Raw genomic sequence first — 21987 nt, forward strand, 5'->3', positions numbered from 1 at the left:
CCTCCGAGTGATCCAGGTTCCTCCCACATTCCATAGACTTATGAGTTAGGAAGTTGTGGGCATGCTATGTTGGCACCGGAAGTGTGGCGACACTTGCGGGTTGCCCCCAGAACACTCTACGCAAAAGATGCATTTCACTGTGTGTTTTGATGTATATGTGACCAAGAAAGATATCTTATCTTATCTTATCTTATCTTATCTTATCTTATCTTATCTTATCAAAACGATATACTGATTGTTGGCCACGCACCTGTGAGTGCATAGGGGGTGGTGTAGGGGGCTGAGGACGCAGCCTTGTGGGACATCAGTGTTGAGAATAATGGTGCTGGAGGTGTTGCTGCCTAGCCTCACTGATTGTGGTCTGTTGGTCAGGAAGTCAAGGATCCAGTCACAAAGGGAGGTATTGAGTCTGTGCTTTATAACTCTATGACTAAATGATTAATGGACATGACAAACGTCAGAGAACCCAGCTCTGATCCCTACAGCACCCCACTGGTCACAGGCCTCCAATCTGACAAACATCCCTCCACCACTACCTTTTGCCTCCTACCACCAAGCCAATGTTGTACGCAATCGGCTACCTCACTCTGTATCCCATGTGACCCAACCTTCCGGAGCAGCCTAGCGTGTGGGACCATTCAAAGGCCTTGCTGAAGCAGCCACATTGGGACAGTGAAGTGGAAAGAAGGGTGAAGCCACCTCCAAACTCAACTCCAGTTGGACAGATCAGCATTTTCAGAAGAACAGGCAGTAGAAACCTGCTGACTTTGCACCAGTCAGCACCCACTGTTTACAGAAGGACATAATTAGAATTCTTGCCACTCCCTTCTCTCCATATAAAAATAGAACAGAGGAATCGGACTGAGAGGAACAGAACATTGGGTGGCTTACACACTATCACTCCCTCTCACTGGAGTGGAATCTTGCAGGAGGTTCCTTCTTGCAGAACCTAACCCCGAGAAACTGAAGTGGGAGGAGGGAAAGTGGAGCAGATTCCCGACCTATAAACCAGGAGTGAAGTTCCCTCTGCTCGGCATGGCAATGGGACTTGGCGGTTTGCTCTGGTTCCTGCTTCTGGCAATCTCCCATCCCAGGACTGTGCAAGGGGAAGTGGTTGAAAATTTCCAGAAGTGCGACTCTTTCTTCAGGGATCATACCCCACCGCAGGGATTTGACGGCATGGACAACCTGGTCAGGATCTGCCAGAGGTACAAGAACCGCTATCACTTTGCCACCTTGTACCGGACAGACCTGCGGATCCCGGTCTATTCTGCCTACACCTATAAAACGCCCAGTAAAAGTAATGAGAGTTACAGACCCTGCGCCTGGTTTTACGAGCCTCAGGTAAGATACAGCAATTGCCACATGTGTATTGGCTTTGTCTGTGAAAATTAGCCAGTAGCATCACTGCGCACAGCAAGATCCCACTATTGATCTGAGACAATTGTGAGTCAGGAAATACATATACTGTCCTGTGTGTTGTATGTGTGTGTGCGTGTGTGTGTGTGTGTGTGTGTGTGTGTGTGTGTGTGTGTGTGTGTGTGTGTGTGTGTGTAAAGGAATCGACTGTTTACAAGTTGGTCAAACTATGAACAATATAGAGACACAGGAGACCGCAGATGCTGGAATCTGGAGCAACACACAATCAGTCTCAGTGTTGAAGTCTGTCTGAACTATCATGAGAGCAAAATATTTGTACATATTAAGGGAAGTAATGGATATTGGATTAATGCAGGAAAGTGACACAAATAAAAGATCAGCCATAGTCATTGACTTTCAGGACAGGATTGAGGGGCCGAACGGCCTTCTCCTGCTTCTATTCATTCTGTTCTAATGACGAAGAGACTTGGGACCAGTTGCCATATTATGGACGCTTTCTGAAAATGCTGAAGGAGATGGAATGATAGAAATGTTGCAGTGCAGAAGGAGGCCATTCAGCCCAACGAGTCTATGTCAGTCCTGGGAGAGCAATCCCATCAGAACCATTCCCCAGAGTTATCCAGATGCTATCTGATCGGTTGAGTGTTTCCTGTTTTTTTTCTGTTTTTACCTCAGATTTTCAGCATCTGCAGTTATTTGATTTTCACTGGTCAATAGTCGAGTTTATTGCCATCTGCACAAGTCCATGTGTGCACAGGTGCAGTGAAAAACTTACTTGCAGCAGCATCACAGGCACATGGCATCAGATAAGCAGCATTCTCAAGAACAACATAAACTAAACACAATCTTTACAAGAAAGAACACAATTAGAACAAAAAACAAAGTCCATTTTAGTTCAAAGTGATCAGAGTAGTTACAGTGTTGTAGTGATGAGGGTTGTGCTGGTTGGTTCAAGAACCGAATGGTTGAAGGGAAGTAGCTGTTCTTGAACCTGGTGGTGTGAGACTTCAGGCTTCTGTACCTCCTGCCCGATGGCAGCTGCGAGAAGATGGCATGGCCTGGATGGTGGGGATCTTTGATGATAGATATTGCCTTCTTGAGGCAACACCTCCTTTAGATACCACCAATGGTGGGGAGGGATGTGCCCGTGATGTTTTGGGCTGAGTCCACTATTCTCTGCAGCTTCTTGCATTCCTGCACATTCAACTTGCCCTACCAGACCATGATGCAGTCACGATACCTTCTACTCTGTAGAGGTTTGTTAGTGTTCAGTGACAAGTTCAACCTGCTCAACCTCATTCCTCTCTTCGTTCGACATAACTCTGCAAATTACTCTCCCTGATGCCACTGAACTCCCTTGGAAGGGCCTTGTTGATCCCCCTCCCTACCCCTGTGGGCAGTGAATTACCCATCATCAGCCCTCGCTGCCTTAAAAGTCTCCTCACATCCACCTTGTACCATTGGTCATTGAGTACTGCACTAACGGGAACTACTAGTAAACTAGTTACCGTCTCGCAGAGCTGCCAGTGAGTTACCAGAAGTGATCTTGGGCAGGTTACAATCGGTTATGTAGTGATCACAAAGTATAGCTGTAAAATATTAATAAGTATAATTTTAAAGAGGAGTACAATCAGCTCTCATTAACCTCATTCTATTTTCCAGCCATGGGTAATTTTATCCATAATCCCTGATCCAGGAATAGAAGTTAATTGAGACCCCTCTTTTCCTAATTTTATTAATAGTGAGTATTTCCGATGGACTGTAGTGGTTAGTGTAACGCTTTTACAGCACCAGCAACCCGGGTTCAATTCCAGCCGTCGTCTGTAAAGAGTTTGTACGTTCTCCCTGTGTGTCTGTGTGGGTTTCCTCCGGGTGCTCTGGTTTCCTCCCACACTCCAAAGACGTACGGGTTGGGAAGATGTGGGCATGCTACGTTGGCGCCGGAAGAGTGGTGACACTTGCAGGCTGCCCCCAGAACACTCTACGCAAAATATGCATTTCACTGTGTGTTTTGATGTACATGTGACTAATAAAGAAATCTTATTTCTGTTGCTTTCAGATTGATGATCCAAAAGCCAGTGCTGATATGAAGTCCAGCAAAGGCAAGACCAGTAATAAACAAGCAGTGCATAGCGATTACATGAATACAAGTTATGAGCGAGGGCATCTGTACCCATATACCTTCAATGAAGGAGATAGTGCAACAGCCAGCTGCACCCTCACTAATGCGATCCCTAAGACTGGTGATGCCAACAAGAAATGGTATCATTATGCTGAGAGACCCATTAAAATATTGGCGGAGAATTGCCACAACTCTGGCAGTCAGATGTATCTGGTAACAGGCTCTGCTGAATACACTGGGGGTACAATGAATAATAAGGTTGTAGTGCCTGGGTTGATCTGGACGGCTGTTTGCTGTAACTCCTTGGTGTGCCAGAACAATTTCGGTTCACCTACCACGACAGACTTTTCCATTGCGTTCATGAAAGAGTTGCTAAACACGAATGATGTAATCAGAATGATGGTGCCAGACCTGGAGAGGAGACTGAACTTAGAGAATGTGAGGATCTTTAACCAGTGCAGGGGAACTAATGGCATTCAGGAGCAGCAGACCTATCAAGAGGTGATAACTTTGTTGAACAATATTACAGAATTGTAGACGGAAGGCAGGAAAGAACAATAACGATCCAACACGAACAGGTCAAGTGGGTTAATAGCGGAAAAGCTTAAGAGGGCATTTTGGGCATTTCTCCCCATTATTTACAGCTTGTCGGACAGCAAATTATGATTCTTGCTTCTGAATTTTCTGTCGACCTGCATCCTCAACAGGTGTTTGAGGGGGAGGCTTCCAGACTTCGGCTGAGATTTGTTTGAGGAAGTGTTTCCTCATGTCACCTGGATTATTGCCTCGTCAACGTAGCTGGTCCTCATGTGGTGATCCCAGTGCTCCTGTATGCATCAGAAACTTGGACAACATACCAATGACATCTGCAGGCACTTGAAAAGTTCCATCAACGCTTTCTTCGAAACATCTTAAATATCAGCTGGGAAGATAGAAGAACCAACGTCAGCGTGCTAAGTGAAGCTAAAGCAACAAGCATCGAAGCCTACGTTATCAAGAACCAACTAAGATGGAGCGGTCATGTTGTTCGGATAAAAGGCGAACGTCTGCCCAAACAAATCTTCTACTCCCAGCTTAAAGTAGGCAAACGTAAAAGAGGCAGACAACAGAAGAAATTCAAGGACGTCTTAAAAGCCAACATGAAGAAATGTAACATCGACATCAACGATTGGGAAACCACTGCCAAGGACAGGAAACTCTGGCAAACCAGCATCCGAGAAGGAGCAGCAACTTTCGAAACCAACAGATGTGCAGAATTAGAGGAAAAGAGAAGAAAATGGAAAGAGAGGCAGTGACAAAGCCCGACCTGCCATCTGGAACTACCTGTCCTGAATGCGGAAGAACTTTCAGAGCTAAGATTGGACTCTTGAGCCACTTGAGAGCCCATAAATAGATCAATGGAACGAAGACCATCATCCTTGACCTCGAGGGATAGCCACCACGACGACGACTTAAACTGGATCCCTCTACTTATGAAAGCTAACACCCCATAAGCTTTCTTAACTACCCTATCCACCTGTGAGGCAACTTTCAGGGATCCCCAGTTCCCTCTACTCCTCTGAACATTAGGACATTTAAGATACTCTTAGATAGACACATGAATGATAGAGAAGTGGAGGGCTATGTGGGAGGGAAGGGCGAGCAGGATAAAATGTCGTCACAACGTCGTGGGCCGAAGGGCCTGTACTGTGCTGTAATGTTCTATGTTCTATGTTCTAGATGGGACGAGCTCGCTGGGCAACACAGTCAACATGGACGAGTTGGGCCAAAGGGCCTGTTTCATGCTGTAAGGCTCTGTGACTCAATGATTTGCATCCTAATCGATAGTATATTTTTTCTCTCTTATTGCAAAGGCAAGAAGTGCTCGTGAGACCAGTAAAATGTTTTGGTTCCCTTATTAAGAAAAATTACTTTATTATTGGATATAGTACAGACAAGATTCACTTAGACGATCCTGCGTTTGGAGAGATTACCTTAAGGGGGAAGGTTAAACAGGTAGGGTCTGCAGTTATTGGCATTTAGCAGAATGGGAAATGATTTTGTAGAAATATAAAATATTCTTGGGGGGTTAGCAAGGCTAATGGGAGGATTTTCCCTCTGTTGGGGGAATCTGAGACCGGAGGACACAGCCTCAGAGTACCGGGGTGTGCATTTAAGACTGACATGGGGAAGAATTTCTTCTCTCCAAGGTTTGAGAGTCTTTTATTCAAGGATGATGTCGCTGAGATAGATAAGTTCTCAATCAGCAAGGGAATCAAGGGTTGTGAGGAAAGAACAGGAAAGTGGATTTGAGGAAAGTTGCATCAGTTATAATCTTACTGACTGGTAGAGGAGATCTCAAAGGGCTGACTGGCCTACTCCTGGTCCTAATTCCTATGGCCTGTGGTTTCTCTCACTCCCCTTCCTGGAGATGCCTGCTCCATGTAATCCAAGTTCCAACCCGAACAAACCCAAAATCCAAGTGTCACAAACCAGCAACAAAAGAAACACACTGAGCATGATTCAGCGTTAAAAACTATTTTATTAATCACTACTTATGGTAATACGTAAAATAAAAGTAAAAATGTTAGTATGTTAGAATTCAAGAATGTTAAACCTCGAACGTTAACCCCAAAACTAAACTCGTTGTGTGTGTGTGTGACAAAGTCCAAAACTCCCAGTTCCGGAATGGTTCTTAAAGTTCAGTTCCGCAAGCCATAAGGTGAAACATGAGCAAGGGCTTCTTCAACAACCACCGTTGTCTGAAGATAAGATGTAGATGTAGAAAAACATAGAGAGAGTACATACGAAATCCAAATGTTCCACGATGGAACCCAAACGACACTTCAGTGTTTACTCGGTAGTGACTTGCTCACCCCGAAAAGCATCCGAACCGTGGTCGTCCACACACAAATACCTGTTTCCTTCTACAGGTCAGCAACAAAGTGAACTCCACCGGATTACTTCCAACTTCCATACATGGATTTCAGTGGCAAACACAGTTATTGTTTCTCATCCATCGATAGAGAAAACAAGCAGGCTGGTGTCTCTCTCCCTTCTCTCTCTCTCTTCTTCTTCTAACTTCTTCAACAACGTCATTACGTCCTTTATCTTCTATTGACGTAAGCACGCCCCACACACACATACACACACACTCTCTATCTTAAAGGGACTTTCACTGAGTCCGTAACACCTCCCACCTAAAAAAAAAATTTTCCCAAGAAAATTTTAACCGCGCATAGTTAGTAATGTTAATAATTATCATGCTACACAACTACAGACTATCAGATTAGTACAGATACATGTTTCCCATTTAACATCGAGAAAGACAATCAGCAATCACATTATCTTTGCCTTTAATGTGAGTTATCATGAGATCAAACTCTTGCAAAATTAAACTCCAGTTTAACAGCCTTCTGTTCTTGTTTTTGACTCGGCTCAGAAACACCAGTGGGTTATGATCTGTATATACAGTCAATGGTTTCTGAGCGGTGCAAACATATACACTGAAATGTTGCAAGGCTAAAACAAGCGACAGTAATTCTTTCTCTATGGTGGAATAATTCTTTTGATGCTCATTAAATTTCTTTGAAAAGTAAGCTACAGGATGGTCAATATCATCAAGGTCACCCTTCTGCAACAACACAGCTCCTGCAGCTTCATCACTGGCATCTACTGCTAATGAAAATGGCTTTTCAAAGTCAGGTGTTCTGAGCACAGGATGGTAGCATAAAATGGCTTTCAGCTTCTTAAATGCTTCTTGACAAGAATCTGTCCAAACAAACTTTACTCCCTTCTTCTGAAGATTAGTTAGGGGAAGAGCAATATCAGCAAAACTTTTACAAAATTTTCGATAATATCCAACCATTCCCAAAAATCTTCTAACAGTCCTCGTACCTGTGGGAATAGGGAACTCAGATATTGCTTGAACTTTTGCCTGAACAGGAGCTTGCTTGCCTTGACCTACAACATAACCAAGGTACGTCACAGTGGCATGGCCAAATTCACTTTTAGCCAAGTTAACTGTAAGGTTAGCCTTGGAAAGTCTTTCAAACAACCTTTCTAACGCAGAGATGTGATCTTCCCAAGTATCATTCCCAGTCACTAAGTCGTCAATGTAGGCATCTGTATGTTTTAACCCATGAATCACTGAATTAATCATTCTTTGAAATGTTGCCGGAGCATTTTTCATTCCAAATGGCAAAACATTGTATTCATACAATCCAGAAGGGGTTACAAAGGCAGAAATCTCCCTTCCTCTATCTGTTAATGGAACACACCAGTACCCTTTTAATAGGTCAATCTTTGTAAGAAATTTTGCCTTTCCCACTCTGTCTATGCAATCATCCACCCTAGGAATAGGGTAAGCATCTGACTTTGTTACAGCATTCACTTTCCTGTAATCTGTGCAAAATCTAACAGTTCCATCAGGTTTAGGTACAATAACACAGGGCGAACTCCAATTTGAAGTAGAATGTCTAATAATATCATTTTCCAACATGTATTTTATTTCCTGATCAACAAGTTTACTTTTTTCCACATTCATTCGATATGGGTGTTGTTTGATTGGTTTTGCATCCCCAACATCAACATCATGGGTAATTATCGATGTTCTGTTTGGAACATCTGGGAACAGATTTTTAAATTTTAAAATTAATTCTCTCATCTGTTGTTTTTGTGAAACTTGTAAATGGTCCAACTTCGTTTCAAGGTTCTCCAGGATATTTGGTTTTTTAGTTTCGATGGAACAATATTTGGTCTAAATTGGCCTTCCTCAACATCAACATCAGGCATTCTAGAAACAACCTTTACACCATCCACCAAGGCCACAACTGAATCCCTCTCATAATAAGGTTTTAGCATGTTTACATGACAGAGTTGTGTTTTCTTGCGTCTATCTGGTGTTTTGATTATATATGTTAGATCAGTCACTCGAGATTCAATAACATAGGGTCCAGAAAAACGAGCTTGCAAGGGATTATTTTGGCTAGGGAAAAATACCAACACCTTTTGCCCCACTGCGAATGTCCTAGGCCGAGCACGTCTATCAAAATATGTCTTCATTCTTATCTGGCTTGTTTTCAAATGCTCTCTCGCTAGCTGGCAGACTCTCTCCAACCGAGTTTTAAATTTTTGGACATAGTCCAACAGACTCAAGTGAACTTCCTCATTAACCCATTGCTCTCTTAACAAATCCAAAGGTCCTCTCACCCTATGTCCAAACACAAGCTCAAACGGACTAAATCCGATTGACTCCTGGATCGATTCTCTAACGGCAAACAAAAGTAAATGGATACCTTCGTCCCAATCCTTGGTGTTTTCAAAGCAATAAGTCTTCAGCATATTTTTGAGAGTAGAATGAAATCTCTCCAGAGCTCCTTGAGATTCTGGGTGATATGCAGATGATACAATCTGCTTTGCTCCCAGCTCATAGACTATTTGTTGAAAAATTTTTGACATAAAATTACTACCTTGATCAGATTGGATTTCTTTTGGCAAACCAAACAAGGTAAAAAATTTTACAAGAGCCTTTGACACCGTCTTGGCCTTAATATTTGTAAGGGGTATTGCCTCTGGAAATCTAGAAGTGGCACACATGATGGTTAACAAATACTGATTTCCAGTCTTAGACTTTGGTAATGGGCCAACACAGTCCACAATCACCTTCGAAAAGGGTTCACCAAAAGCAGGAATTGGTTTCAAAGGAGCCACAGGGGGTTTTTGATTTGGTTTACCTACCATCTGACATGTGTGGCAGGTTCGACAAAACATCACCACATCTTTTCTCAAACCAGGCCAATAGAATTGTTTCAAGATCTTCCCTACAGTTTTATTCACACCAAAATGACCACCCAAAGGCATACTATGGGCCAGGTTTAAAATCTCATCCCTATAAACTTTTGGAACAACAACCTGATGAATAACTTCCCATTCCTCAGTAACAGGAACATGAGGAGGTCTCCATTTCCTCATTAACACTCCATTTTTGACATAATATCCAGTTGGCACTTTCTCAATCTCCTCACATGAGAGAGCTTTTTCTTTCAATTCTATCAACTCAGGGTCCTTTGTCTGTTCCACCATAAAATCCTTCCTCGACAAAGACAAATCTTTAAATTCAGGCTCACTGTAAGGATGTTGATCCTCCAGTGAAGACAGAAAAGTCTCAGATAAGGCATCAAAATTTTCTTCCTGTTTAGGACTGTCACAAGGAACTACATCAGACTGCACCGGACTGTCTGTCTTGGCTAATTCTCTAGCTCTAGCTCGAGTCACCGCACATGATGGGTAAACATCTGAATCATCCTCAGACTCATCAATCCTTGGTTTGGTTGTTAACCGTACCACAGGATCACTTTCTCCATTTGCAAGGTCATTTCCCAATAACAAAGAAACTCCTTCCACTGGCAAACTAGGTCTTATCCCTATCTCGACTGGTCCTTCTACGAACTTTGACTTTAAAATCACCCTGTGAAAAGGGACAGACATGGTCTCACCTGTAACGCCTCGTATTAGATTTACTTCACCAGTGTCACTTTCTTCACCAAAATTTAAAACACTGTCCAGCAAGAGAGATTGACTAGCCCCAGTATCTCTAAGAATTTTCACTGGCACCTGGGGTGACTCATCATTCAGTGAAACAAAACCCTCTGATACATACGAACGGAATTCTTTTCTCACCTCCTCCAACTTTTCCGCTTTTCCCTCTTGCAAGGACTGATCTTTAACAGCATCTCCTAAACCTTTTTGATTTTTAATTGCCTGAAAGCAAGCATTGGGCCCAGCTTCCTTCTTTTTCTTCAAAAGGGCACAATTAGATATCACGTGGCCAGGTTTCCTACAGTAATAACAAGTACGCTCAACAGGTTTCTCCAGCCCTGGCTTCTTTTCATCTTTTCCTTTTTGATTACCTCCCAATTTAATCTCTGGTTTACCTGGATTGTCCTTGTAACTCTTTTGAAAGGTTTTAGGTTGTCCCCATTTGGATTTATGGGTTAAAGCATAATCATCTGCCAACCTAGCAGTTTCTTGTAAAGTTTCCACTGCCTTTTCATTTAAATATGTTGTTAATTCAGCTGGAACACATCTTTTAAAGTCTTCCACCAGTATCAATTCTGTCAATTTATCATAATCCCCATCTACATTTTTAGCCAGGCACCATCGTTCAAAACATATTCTCTTTCCATTGGCAAATTCCATATAAGTCTGATCTGCAGATTTCCTCAAGTCTCTGAATTTTTGTCTATAAGCCTCAGGGACCAATTCATAGGCCTTCAAAATAGCTTGTTTTACCTTGGTATAATCAGCTGCATCCTCAACAGACAAAGCAGAATAAGCTTTTTGAGCTTTACCTTTAATCACACTCTGTACCATAAGAGCCCATCCTTTCCTTGGCCAGTTTGAACTCACAGCAACCTTTTCAAAATGTTGGAAATACTGATCAACCTGATCTTCTTCAAACAGAGGGACTAATCGAACCTCCCTGCTGGCTGAAAAACCATCATCAGAATCAGATTCCGAACTCCTACGCTTCATTTGTAACTCATGCTGCCTCTGTTTTTCCTTCTCCTCTGCCTCAAACTTTAACCGAATTAGTTCCCGTTCCCGTTCAGCCTCTAACTTCATCCGAGTTAGCTCTCGTTCCCGTTCAGCCTCTAACTTCATCTGAGTTATCTTTTGTTCAGTCTCTAATTTCTTTTGTTCAGCCTCTAATTTCTTTTCCTCTTGTTCGGCCTCTAATTTCTTTTGTTCTCGTTCAGCCTCTATCTTTAACTGGGTTTGCTCTCGTTCAGCTTCTATCTTTGCCAGCTGCACCTGTGCCTCAGAAATTGCTATTTCACTGCCAGGAAACTGTTTTAACACTTCCTTCTCAAACACCTTTTTTTCCACATAATGGCCAGCTATCAATCTCTGAATATCTGCCTTTCTCATAGACTGCTTTACTTCTGTAAGGTTTAGCCTTGTAGCAATCTTTATCAGATCATCCTTTTTCGCCACCTCCAATCCCTTTTGGGTTGGTGACTCCAAAAATGCCTTAATATCCATTGCTGCTGGTTTCCACACACACAAGCCAATTAAAAAGAATTTATCAGACCTTCCTCAAAAATCTTTGGATTGAATCTCGAACAAATCTCGTCAATCTGGGGTACAATCCCAGACGACACTCGTTAACCTTGGGAACTATCCCGGACCAGCCCCCAATTTTGTCACAAACCAGCAACAAAAGAAACACACTGAGCATGATTCAGCGTTAAAAACTATTTTATTAATCACTACTTATGGTAATACGTAAAATAAAAGTAAAAATGTTAGTATGTTAGAATTCAAGAATGTTAAACCTCGAACGTTAACCCCAAAACTAAACTCTTCGTGTGTGTGTGTGACAAAGTCCAAAACTCCCAGTTCCGGAATGGTTCTTAAAGTTCAGTTCCGCAAGCCATAAGGTGAAACATGAGCAAGGGCTTCTTCAACAACCACCGTTGTCTGAAGATAAGATGTAGATGTAGAAAAACATAGAGAGAGTACATACGAAATCCAAATGTTCCACGATGGAACCCAAACGACACTTCAGTGTTTACTCGGTAGTGACTTCCTCACCCCGAAAAGCATCCGAACCGTGGTCGTCCACACACAAATACCTGTTTCCTTCTACAGGTCAGCAACAAAGTGAACTCCACCGGATTACTTCCAACTTCCATACATGGATTTCAGTGGCAAACACAGTTATTGTTTCTCATCCATCGATAGAGAAAACAAGCAGGCTGGTGTCTCTCTCCCTTCTCTCTCTCTCTTCTTCTTCTAACTTCTTCAACAACGTCATTACGTCCTTTATCTTCTATTGACGTAAGCACGCCCCACACACACATACACACACACTCTCTATCTTAAAGGGACTTTCACTGAGTCCGTAACACAAGGGATTTTTTTTCCGTCAATTATTTCAAAGATTTGAGAGAATCCCAGTCCTTATTCACTGAACTTGACGGAAACCAATTCACCATCTACGTGAGTGAGTGAGTGGGGGGCGTCTTGCTCCAATTTATTTCTGCTGACTCAAACCTTATGGAATGTCTTTTGAATACACAAGGTTTACTTGTCTTTACTTGGATCTTTGGGCAGGGAGTTCCCTCAAGATTCCTTTCACCATTTGAGCGATTTTAAACTTTGTCATTATTGAAGCCATTAGGTATATTGGGAAGTAAGTTACCCCTGTACACCTTACACTTTTTGCTTTGCAGTTTTGATTGGGTCTGTTTCTATGCGATCGAAGTTACTTAAATGGATTTAATTATCGGATACTTTGTGTCCCGTACATTTTTGTACTAATCTTTTATGTAGTTTAGATGTGTTCTGAATTATTCAGTTTGCATACAATTACAGATATAATGGGGATAATTCTGTCAATCAATTGCTAATATATTGTATCTGCCATAAATTTTGTCAACGAATTGTCTGCATCATTATCAATGTGTAAGCAATTCAGCAATAGGTGTTCATTCTGTGTAACCCAACAAAAGCTGGAGAGACCACAGAGCATTTACAGTGAAGTTTGTAATCCGTTGTGTGATTCTACATGAATTAAAAATCTACAACATATTTCTTGTGTTAATGTCTGTAAACAATCTTTGACAGTCTCTGGGATCAAACCTGTCACACACAGAAAAGGCCATAACACCATAAAACTATCATATAGGAGCAGAATTAGGCCATTCCACCCATCGAGTCTGCTCCACCGTTCAATCATGGTTGATTTTTTTCAACCCCATTCTCCTGCCTTCTCCCCGTAACCCTTAACCCCCTTACCAATCAAGAACCTATCAATCTCTGCCTTAAATACACCCAATGACTTGGCCTCCACAGCCGTCTGTGGCAACGAATTCCACAGCTTCACCGCCCTCTGGCTGAAGAAATTCCTCCTCATCTCGGTTTTAAAGGGACGTCCCTTTACTCTGAGTTGTGCCCTCGGATCCTGGACTCTCCCACTGATGGAAACACCCTCTCCACGTCCACTCTATCCAGGCCTTTCAGTATCCAGTAGGTTTCAATGAGATCCCCCCTCATCCTTCTGTACAGGCCCAGAGACATCAAACTGTTGTAAGACAAGTTCAAGGTCTCGAAAGTAATGGACTCTGGGCACAGTCTGGCAAGGAAGGATTTTATTTACAAAGACAAACACGGAAAAAAGGTAATGAGGGCAACACACACACGTTGCTCACGAACATACACACACAGGTGCGTGCGCACACACACACACACACACACACACACACACGTGCGCACACACACACACACACACACTGAACTGGGTACAAACGATCAAGGAAAAGCACTACGTTACCCGCCACCCCTTGACTCAGTGCAGGCATGGCTCCACGCCCAGGGATTCCTAACTTAAGATGCTTCTAAACCTGTGGAAATGCACACTCTTACCAATGGTCTCTTCAGCATTGTTTCACGATTCCTCCGGGCCAACAAAGAGACAGAACCAACACATGAAGCACTCTTTATAGTGCTGGAGGGCTGGGGGTGGCCCAGCCCAGGTAGTTCAAACAGAACAATGGCCTGCAGCCAGGTACAAAGGTGCTTATCAAAGCCAATCATCAGGTGCGCCCTGATGGGTGGGGGTGGAGCCTCACCTTGATTGACAGCGGTGTGGCTTTCGACCAGGTGCTGGGCCGGGCTGTCATGTGACAGCCTCAGCCCTCCACAATACACAAACACTCCCCATTGATTAACCCTTTCATTCCCGGGATCATTCTTGTGAACCTCCTCTGGACCCTCCCCAGGGCCAGCACATCCACCCTTAGATATGGGGCCCAAAATTGCTCGTGATATTCCAAATGCGGTCTGACCAACGCCTCAGCAGTACATCATTGCTTTATGTTTCAGTCCTCTCAAAATTAATGTCAATTGGGACCTGAAGTTAGGCAATAGAAATATAAACTTTGGTTTGACAAGGTCATTGGCAATTCGTCAAGGCGAGTGTTCTCCACATCCAGAGGAGCAAAAGAAGCAGAACCTCAATAATAGCTGTCCCTTCTGACAGGGATTGAGAGGGAGTGTAGTGGGCTGATCCAAGAGAGTAATGGATGATCCAGGAGTTAGAGTAATGGCAGATTCAGGAGTGGAAGTGTAAGGGGCTGATCTAGGAATGAGGGAGGGTAATGTACTGCTCCGGGAATGTGAAAGCATAACAGGGGTTGATCCAGGAGAGACAGTACTGACTGATCCAGGAGGGAAGGAGTAGAACTGATGCGGGGAAGAGAGGGATGGTGATGGGCTGATTCAAGAGTCAGGGAACTCAATGGGCTGCTTCAGGGGTGAGAACGTGTCTCAGGCTGATCTAGGAAAGCAATGGATCATAGGGTAGTGAGGATAATGGTCAGATCCAGGGGTGAGAGAGAGTGTAACGGGATGATCAGCGAATGAGGGAGAATGATGTCTGATATTTGAATGCAGGAGGGTAACTACCAAGTTTTTAAAAACAGTTGGGAGGCTCAGTTTCAAGCCTGCTGAGTGCGCCTGTCTGCAAACACGGCCCACGCGGGGACCGATCAAATGGTGTCTGTCAGAGATCAAATCAGTGACCTAGATAATTTTCCAAAAGCACCATCACCCCTGCTGACTTGGAGGAGAACATCATCAACTATATACATTCAATTTTGAATATTGCTTCATAATTATACATTTATACATTTAGTGCAACACACTGAGTTCTGTATTTTCTTTGTCCAACTCGGTTTTGCACTAACCCTGCACTAATTTTGTATCCTGTATCTATCGTTTTTTTGCACTATTTATACTTGCACAATTTTCTTGTCTGCGTTCATTGTATGTCCCCTGATCTATGTATGTCCTCTGTTGTGTGAGTCTGGGGGAAATGACATTTCGTTCTTCCATGTGGTTTACAGCATATGGGTGAATGACAATCAAGTATAACGTGAACTTGAACTTGAGTTATACATTGCTATATCCACTACGTCAAGTTAATTCAATGTTTTGAGCAACATCCTGCAAATTAATCACTCACACTCTCCTGCCTCTGGTTCCCCTCCCCACCCCTTTCCCTTTATTCCATGGTCCACTCTCCTCTCCTATCAGATCCCATCTTCTTCGGCCCTTTGCCTCTACCAACGATCACCTCTCAGCTTCTCACATCATTTCCACTCCCCCCCCTTCCCCCACCTGCCTATCACCCTCCATCTCACCTGGATCCACCTATCACCTGCCAGCTCTTTCTCCACCCCTTCTCCCACCTCTTTATACTGAATGTCTCCCCTCTTTCTTTCGACCTGAAACGTCGACTGTCCATTTCCCTCCACAGATGCTGCCTGACCTGCTGTGTTCCTCCAGCACCTTTGTATGTTGTACTATGGCCAATTTGATCATTTTGCACTAAAATGGACTTTTATTTTGTTCTCTTTCTTGTAAAAGTTGTCTATAAGTTATGTTGAATTTATGTTTTTCTTGTGAATGCTGCTTATATGATCCCACGTTCCTGTGATGCTGCTGCAAGGAAGTTTTTCACTGCACCTGTGCACACATGGACTTGTGCAGATGACAATAAACTCAAATTTTTTTTGTATGCTGACAAGTGAGACAGTCCCTGAACAGTGAGACATTTCAATGGTAGCCTTTCACATTGAAACATTCATTGGATACACATCCATCCACTTTGAATGAGTGTCAATTAGAGTCATAGAGTCATACAGCACAGAAACAGGCCTTCAGCCCAACTAGTCCATGCCGACCAAGATGCCCATCTGAGCTAGTCCTATTTGCCCACATTTGGCCCATATCCCTCTAAACCTTTTCTATCCATATACTTGTCCAAGTGTCTTTTAAATGTTGTTCATGTACCTGCCTCAACCTCTTCCTCTGGCAGCTCGTTCCATATACAGACACTCCCTGAGTAAAAATGTTGCCCCTCAGGTTCTTATTAATCCTCTCCCCTCTCACCTTAAACCTTTGCCTTCTAGTTCTTGATTCCCCAACCCTGGGAAAAAGACTGTGTCCATTCACCCTATCTATGCCCCTCATGATTTTATACACCTCTGTAAGTTCAGCCCTTCATTCTCCTATGCTCCAACGGATAAAGCCCTAGCCTGCTCAACCTCTCTGTATAAGTCAGTCCCTCGAGTCCTGAAAACATCCTCGTAAATCTTTTCTGTAATTAGTGGCAGGTGCATCTTCTTTAAGAAAACTCCAGCGTTACGGATCTGGACTCTACTCCCCAACTACACAGGGCCCCCCTGAGTGTCGGGACAAAGCAGAATCAGATATATTTGTGTTTTCTTGACATTTGGTGCAAGATTCTACTTCATGCTCGGAGTCAATTTTAGGTCACCACATGTGTGGTTTGGCTCATTCCTTCATCCTAGGAGAATCCTTCATTCCATGAGACAGCTGGTATCTTTTTCCCAGGGTCAAAATGCATGAGAAGCGGTAATTTTAAAGGAGATGTGTGGGGCAAGTTTTTGTGGTGGGTGTCCCTGGAATGCACTGCCAGGGGTGGTGGTGGAGGCAGAGACGACAGAGGTGTTTAAGAGGCTGTTAGATAGGCACATGAATGTGCAGAGAATGGAGGGAGATGGACCATGTGCAGGGAGAATGGATTAGTGTAATTAGGCATCGTTAGGTTAATTAGTTCAGCACAACATTGTGTGCCGAAGGGCCTGTTCCTGTGCTGTACTGTTGTATTGTGAAAGTGAGGTTTGTTTCGGCTTTTTTCCGATGGACCAGAATTGGCAGCAGTGTCCCCACCAGAGGACGGACCTCCTCCCTCCACACACTACAGAGCTGAGGCTGAGTGGCTGTATGTGCAGGGCTGGGGAGCGGGAGTTTACCTTGGATTGTCCTCCCTACAGGTGTGTTCCAGTGAACTAAAACCCACACCGCAGGACTGCGGTGCCGACTGGACACATAACACCTACACACCTAGAATTCTAATGTATTTATTTAACTCGTGACGGAGGACGGTGGTGCTGAGAACCATAACACAGCCCTGCAGTCAATGCCCGCAATCAGCACTGGTTCCAGCTGTCCACCATCACACACTGGTCAGTGGCCGTGTAGCATCTGGCCATATAGTGCAGAAAGGTGACGAGCAAGAAGCAGAGTCAGATCAGTGAGAACGTCGCTGCGTTTGACCTCTGCATACAGTGGTTAAATCACCAGGGGCGATATCCAGAGTCTGAACGGATGATTCGGAGAGGTGTTCGAATTCCCCCGTGGCTGCTGTGAATTTAAATAATCTTGAATGTAAAAAAAAAATCACCCACCCCGGACATTCTCCCTTCCCCTCCCTCCCATCAGATGTAAAAGCCCGAAAGCACGTACCGCCAGGCTCAAGGACAGCTTCTATCCCACTGATATAGGACTATTGAACAGAGCTCTTGTCCAATAAGATGGACTCTTGACCTCACAATCTACCTCATCGTGACCTTGCACCTTATTGTCTGCCTGCACTGCACTTTCTCTGTAACTGTGACTTTATTCTGCATTCTGTTATTGCTTTTCCCTTTGTACTACCTCACTGTACTGATGTGGTGAAATGATCTGTCTGGATGGCATGCAAAACAAAGTTTTTCACTGTACCTCCATACGTGTGACAATAACAAACCAATTTACTGATTTACCAGTTTAACTCCAAACGTGGTGGCTTAAGGTCCTTCACCCCACTGAGAGAACTTTCTCCCTGTTGCTGTCAACGTTCTGGGCGTAACCGCTGTCAGCTTCTCGGAACCATTCAGTGGACAGCAGAGGCCCGATAACACTTGGTGATGCACCGCACCATAAGATGGGCTCTCTGTCTGTGGGCAACTACATAAGCATGACAGTTGGAGCAGCAGAGCTAGAGCATTGCTAGATTTGGTGAGAATGAATTACGATAATTTCAACATTTGAGATATGCCTTCAGCTCAGTTGCATTAGTTGGGGCAGGAGTGTAGGCAATGCTCTTGAACTAGTGTCAGCTCTCAGTGTCCACAGGGTGTCCCCAAGTAAGAGAAGAAAAGATAAGATAAGATAAGATGAGATAAGATAAGATAAGATATCTTTATTAGTCACATGTACATCGAAACACACAGTGAAATGCGTCTTTTGAGTAGACTGTTCTGGGGCAGCCCGCAAGTGTCGCCACGCTTCCGGCGCCAACATAGCATGCCCACAACTTCCTAACCCGTACGTCTTTGGAATGTGGGAGGAAACCGGAGCACCTGGAGGAAACCCACGCAGACACAGGGAGAATGTACAAACTCCTTACAGACAGCGGCTGGAATTGAACCCGGGTCGCTGGCGCTGTAAAGCGTTACGCTGACCGCTACACTACCGTGCTATTGTACCATTTACCAAGAAGGTATATTGCTTTAAATAGAGAGCCGTACAGTATGGAAACAGGCCATTCGGCCCACCGTCTATGTTGACCACCAAGTGCCCATTTACATGAATTGTATTTTATTCTCTCCACATTCCTATTGACTTCCTCCCCCTCCGCCAATTCTACCCCTCAGCTTCACACCAAGGACAGCTTAACCTACCAACTCACCTGTCTTTGGGATGTGAGAGGAACCTGGAGCACCTGGGGGAAACCCACGAGGTCACGGGGAGAATGTGCAAACTCCACACAGACAGGAGCCCGGGTCAGGATTGAACCAGGTTCACCAGAATTGTGAGGCAGCGGCATCCAGATCCATCTCCCGAGGTACCTGTGATCGGGGTAAAATGTGTACAGAGCAACTCTTGGATCTCTCTGTAGAAACATTTCTCTGAAAGGCAGCAGATACAGACGAAATGCCAAAAGTTAACCGGCCAAACGTGAACAAGCCAAATGTGTGTTGTTGACAGGCAAAAGCTTCTTGAACTGGTCCTCTAACACTAGAGTTATAGTCATATGATCATACTGCACGGAAACAGGCCCTTCGGCCCAACTCGTCCATGCCAACAGTATTACCCAGTGAGCTCGTCCCATCTGCCCTCATTTGGCCCATAGACCTCTAAACCTCTCCCATCCATGTACTTATCGAGATGGCTTTTAAACATTGTTAATGTGCCCACCTCAACCACTATTTCTGGCAGCTCATTCCAAATACGCACCACCCTTTGCATGAGGAAGCCGCCCCCGATGTCCCTTTTAAATCTCTCGCCTCTTGAACCTATGACCTCTTGTTTTTAGCACCTCCCCGCCGGGAAAATGTGCTTTCACCCTGTCTATGTCCCTTATATAGCTCTATCAGGTCCCACTGGATACGTAGGACTGGTACTACTTATCCAGTAGGACCTGATTGAACTGCTGCCCTCGAAACAACACTGTAAATAAGTCTTCTATTCCAGGGATGGGACACTATTCCAGGGATGGGACACTGTTCCAGGGATGAGATGTGATCAAGTCAACTTGCAATCTCCACAATCCTGATGGATCCGTTGTACTTTAACACTGACCCAATGGGTGTTGCCCATTCAGAGTACGGGCACTCCCCCAAGTTACAACAGGGTCCCATCCCCGAGAACTGTTCATAACCTGAATTGGTCGTAAGTCGGAAATGGATGGTGTGTGGGAGAGGGTCACAGGAACAGTGGTGACGGGGGAAGCGAGCTGGCGAGGAGAAGAGCAGCCCCCAGCCTCACTGGCTCCAGCTCGACTCGGCTTGAGGGGGAGGGAGAGAAGGCCTGTGGAACTGCCCCGTTCCCACACAGCAGCAGCTGGCAAATCCATCCCACAGGTCTCCCACGTGCTCGATCGAACGTATAGGATGTCCATAAGTCTGGCATCCGTAACCCAGGGAGGACCCTGTGCTCTACAGGTTCAATTCTTTTCTCTCTGGGGAACCTGCCAATTTCCGCCTCTAATGTTGGTTCTGTTGCCAGAGGCGCTGATCTCAGTTTGAAGAGCGGTGGTGGTGTATTTTGATCAACATGAGTTTTGGCTTGGGCCCAACTCATTCTTGGAAACCATGTCTCCCTGGCAACTCCTAATGTCAGCAATGTTCCTCCAATCCACAGGAGTTTTTTCAGCCAGCTGCTTCCCAACAGGTTTGGTTGGATCTTGCAACAATTACTTGTAAGGTTCCCACCTGTCTTTGGTATTTCACCGTAAGCTCAGTAACTCCAACTGCTTCAATGGTTTCCCCACTGCAGGTTTTCAGATTTAGCTGCGGCTTTTTAAATTCAGCTGTTGTGTGTGTTTTGTTTGTACCTTCTCCCCGTGACTGCGTGGGGTTCCTCCGGGTGCTCTGGTTTCCTCCCACATTCCAAAGACGTACAGGTTAGGAAATTGTGGGCATGCTATGTCGGTGCCGGAAGTGTGGCGACACTTGTGGTCTGCCCCCAGAACACGCTACGCAAAATATGCATTTCACTGTGTGTTTCAATGTACATGTGACTAATAAAGAAATCTTAGTTACATATTTAGTCTCGTTTCTTAGTATCACACCGCACCCAGAATGGCAATGTTTAGAATTCAGCAAAAGACGACTGAGAAATTGATAAAAACAATTAAAGATGGAATATGAAAGTGAACAAGCAAGAAATATCACAATAGATTTTTAAGAGCTTATGTAAAAAGGGAAAACTTAGCAAATACGGGGGAGAAATGGAACAGTTGATGACAGGGAATAAGGAAATAACAGAGGAATTAAATAAATACTTCATGTCCCCCTTCATAGAAAGAGACAAAACAGCTCCCAGAAGTACGGGACCAAAGTCATACCCGTTTGCAGAGGTGTCTAAAACCAGAGGGCAGAGGTAGTCTAAGGGGTAAGAGGCTTAGAAGGAATTTGAGGAATAATTCTTCTATGCAGAGGGTGGCTGGAATCTGGAACACATTGTGTGAGGAAGTGTTGAAGGCAAGAACGTTCATAACATTTGAGAAGTACCTGGACAAGCACTTGAATGATCAAAGCATAGAGATCCGGTAAATGGGATTGGTATAGCTGGGTATGATGGCTGGCATGGACAGACGGGTCGAATGGCTCATGTTGGGCTGTACAACTATGAAACGGATTTCCTGATCAGCATATTGAGGAACCGATTAGGGAACAGGTTATCCTAGATCTGGTACTGTGCAAGGGAAAGGGTTAGTTAATGATCCCATGTAAAGTGTATTGGAATTGGAATTAGTTTATCATTGTCACTTGTACCGAGGTACAGTCAAAAACGTGTCTTGCATACCGTTCATACAGGTTAATTCATTACACAGTGCATTGAGGTAGTACAGAGTAAAACAATAACAGAATACAGAGTAAAGTGTCACAGCTACAGGGAAGTGCATGTTGGTTGGTTAATATTCTGAGTCCTGGCGCAGGGTCTCAACCTGAAATATTGACCATCACTTTCCCCTCACAGATGCCATGCCTGCAGTTTGTTTCTTTGCTCCAGGTTCTGGTAGCTCCAGTCTCTTGTGTCGCTAGTTAATATCCTCAATTCCGGCCGCTGTCTGTGAGGAGTTTGTACGTTTTCCCCGTGACTGCGTGGGTTTCCTCCGGGTGCTCCGGTTTCCTCCCACATTC

At 44.2% G+C, this 21987-nt stretch overlaps 2 protein-coding genes across 2 annotated transcripts in view; one reads left to right on the forward strand and one right to left on the reverse strand.

Moving 5' to 3' along the window:
- LOC127568883 (keratinocyte-associated protein 3) overlaps window positions 1-21987 on the reverse strand; it is a 440350-nt gene that overhangs the window by 257662 nt on the left and 160701 nt on the right. The gene's annotated exons all lie outside the window — the stretch shown is intronic.
- Window positions 893-4481, forward strand: LOC127568882 (endonuclease domain-containing 1 protein-like). The gene is made up of 2 exons (XM_052013111.1): window positions 893-1344; window positions 3440-4481. Exons 1-2 carry the CDS (start codon window positions 1036-1038, stop codon window positions 4037-4039), a joined length of 909 nt encoding a protein of 302 aa, XP_051869071.1. The 5' UTR covers window positions 893-1035; the 3' UTR covers window positions 4040-4481.

Source organism: Pristis pectinata, chromosome 3, assembly GCF_009764475.1.
Source record: "Pristis pectinata isolate sPriPec2 chromosome 3, sPriPec2.1.pri, whole genome shotgun sequence".
Classification (NCBI taxonomy): domain Eukaryota; kingdom Metazoa; phylum Chordata; class Chondrichthyes; order Rhinopristiformes; family Pristidae; genus Pristis; species Pristis pectinata.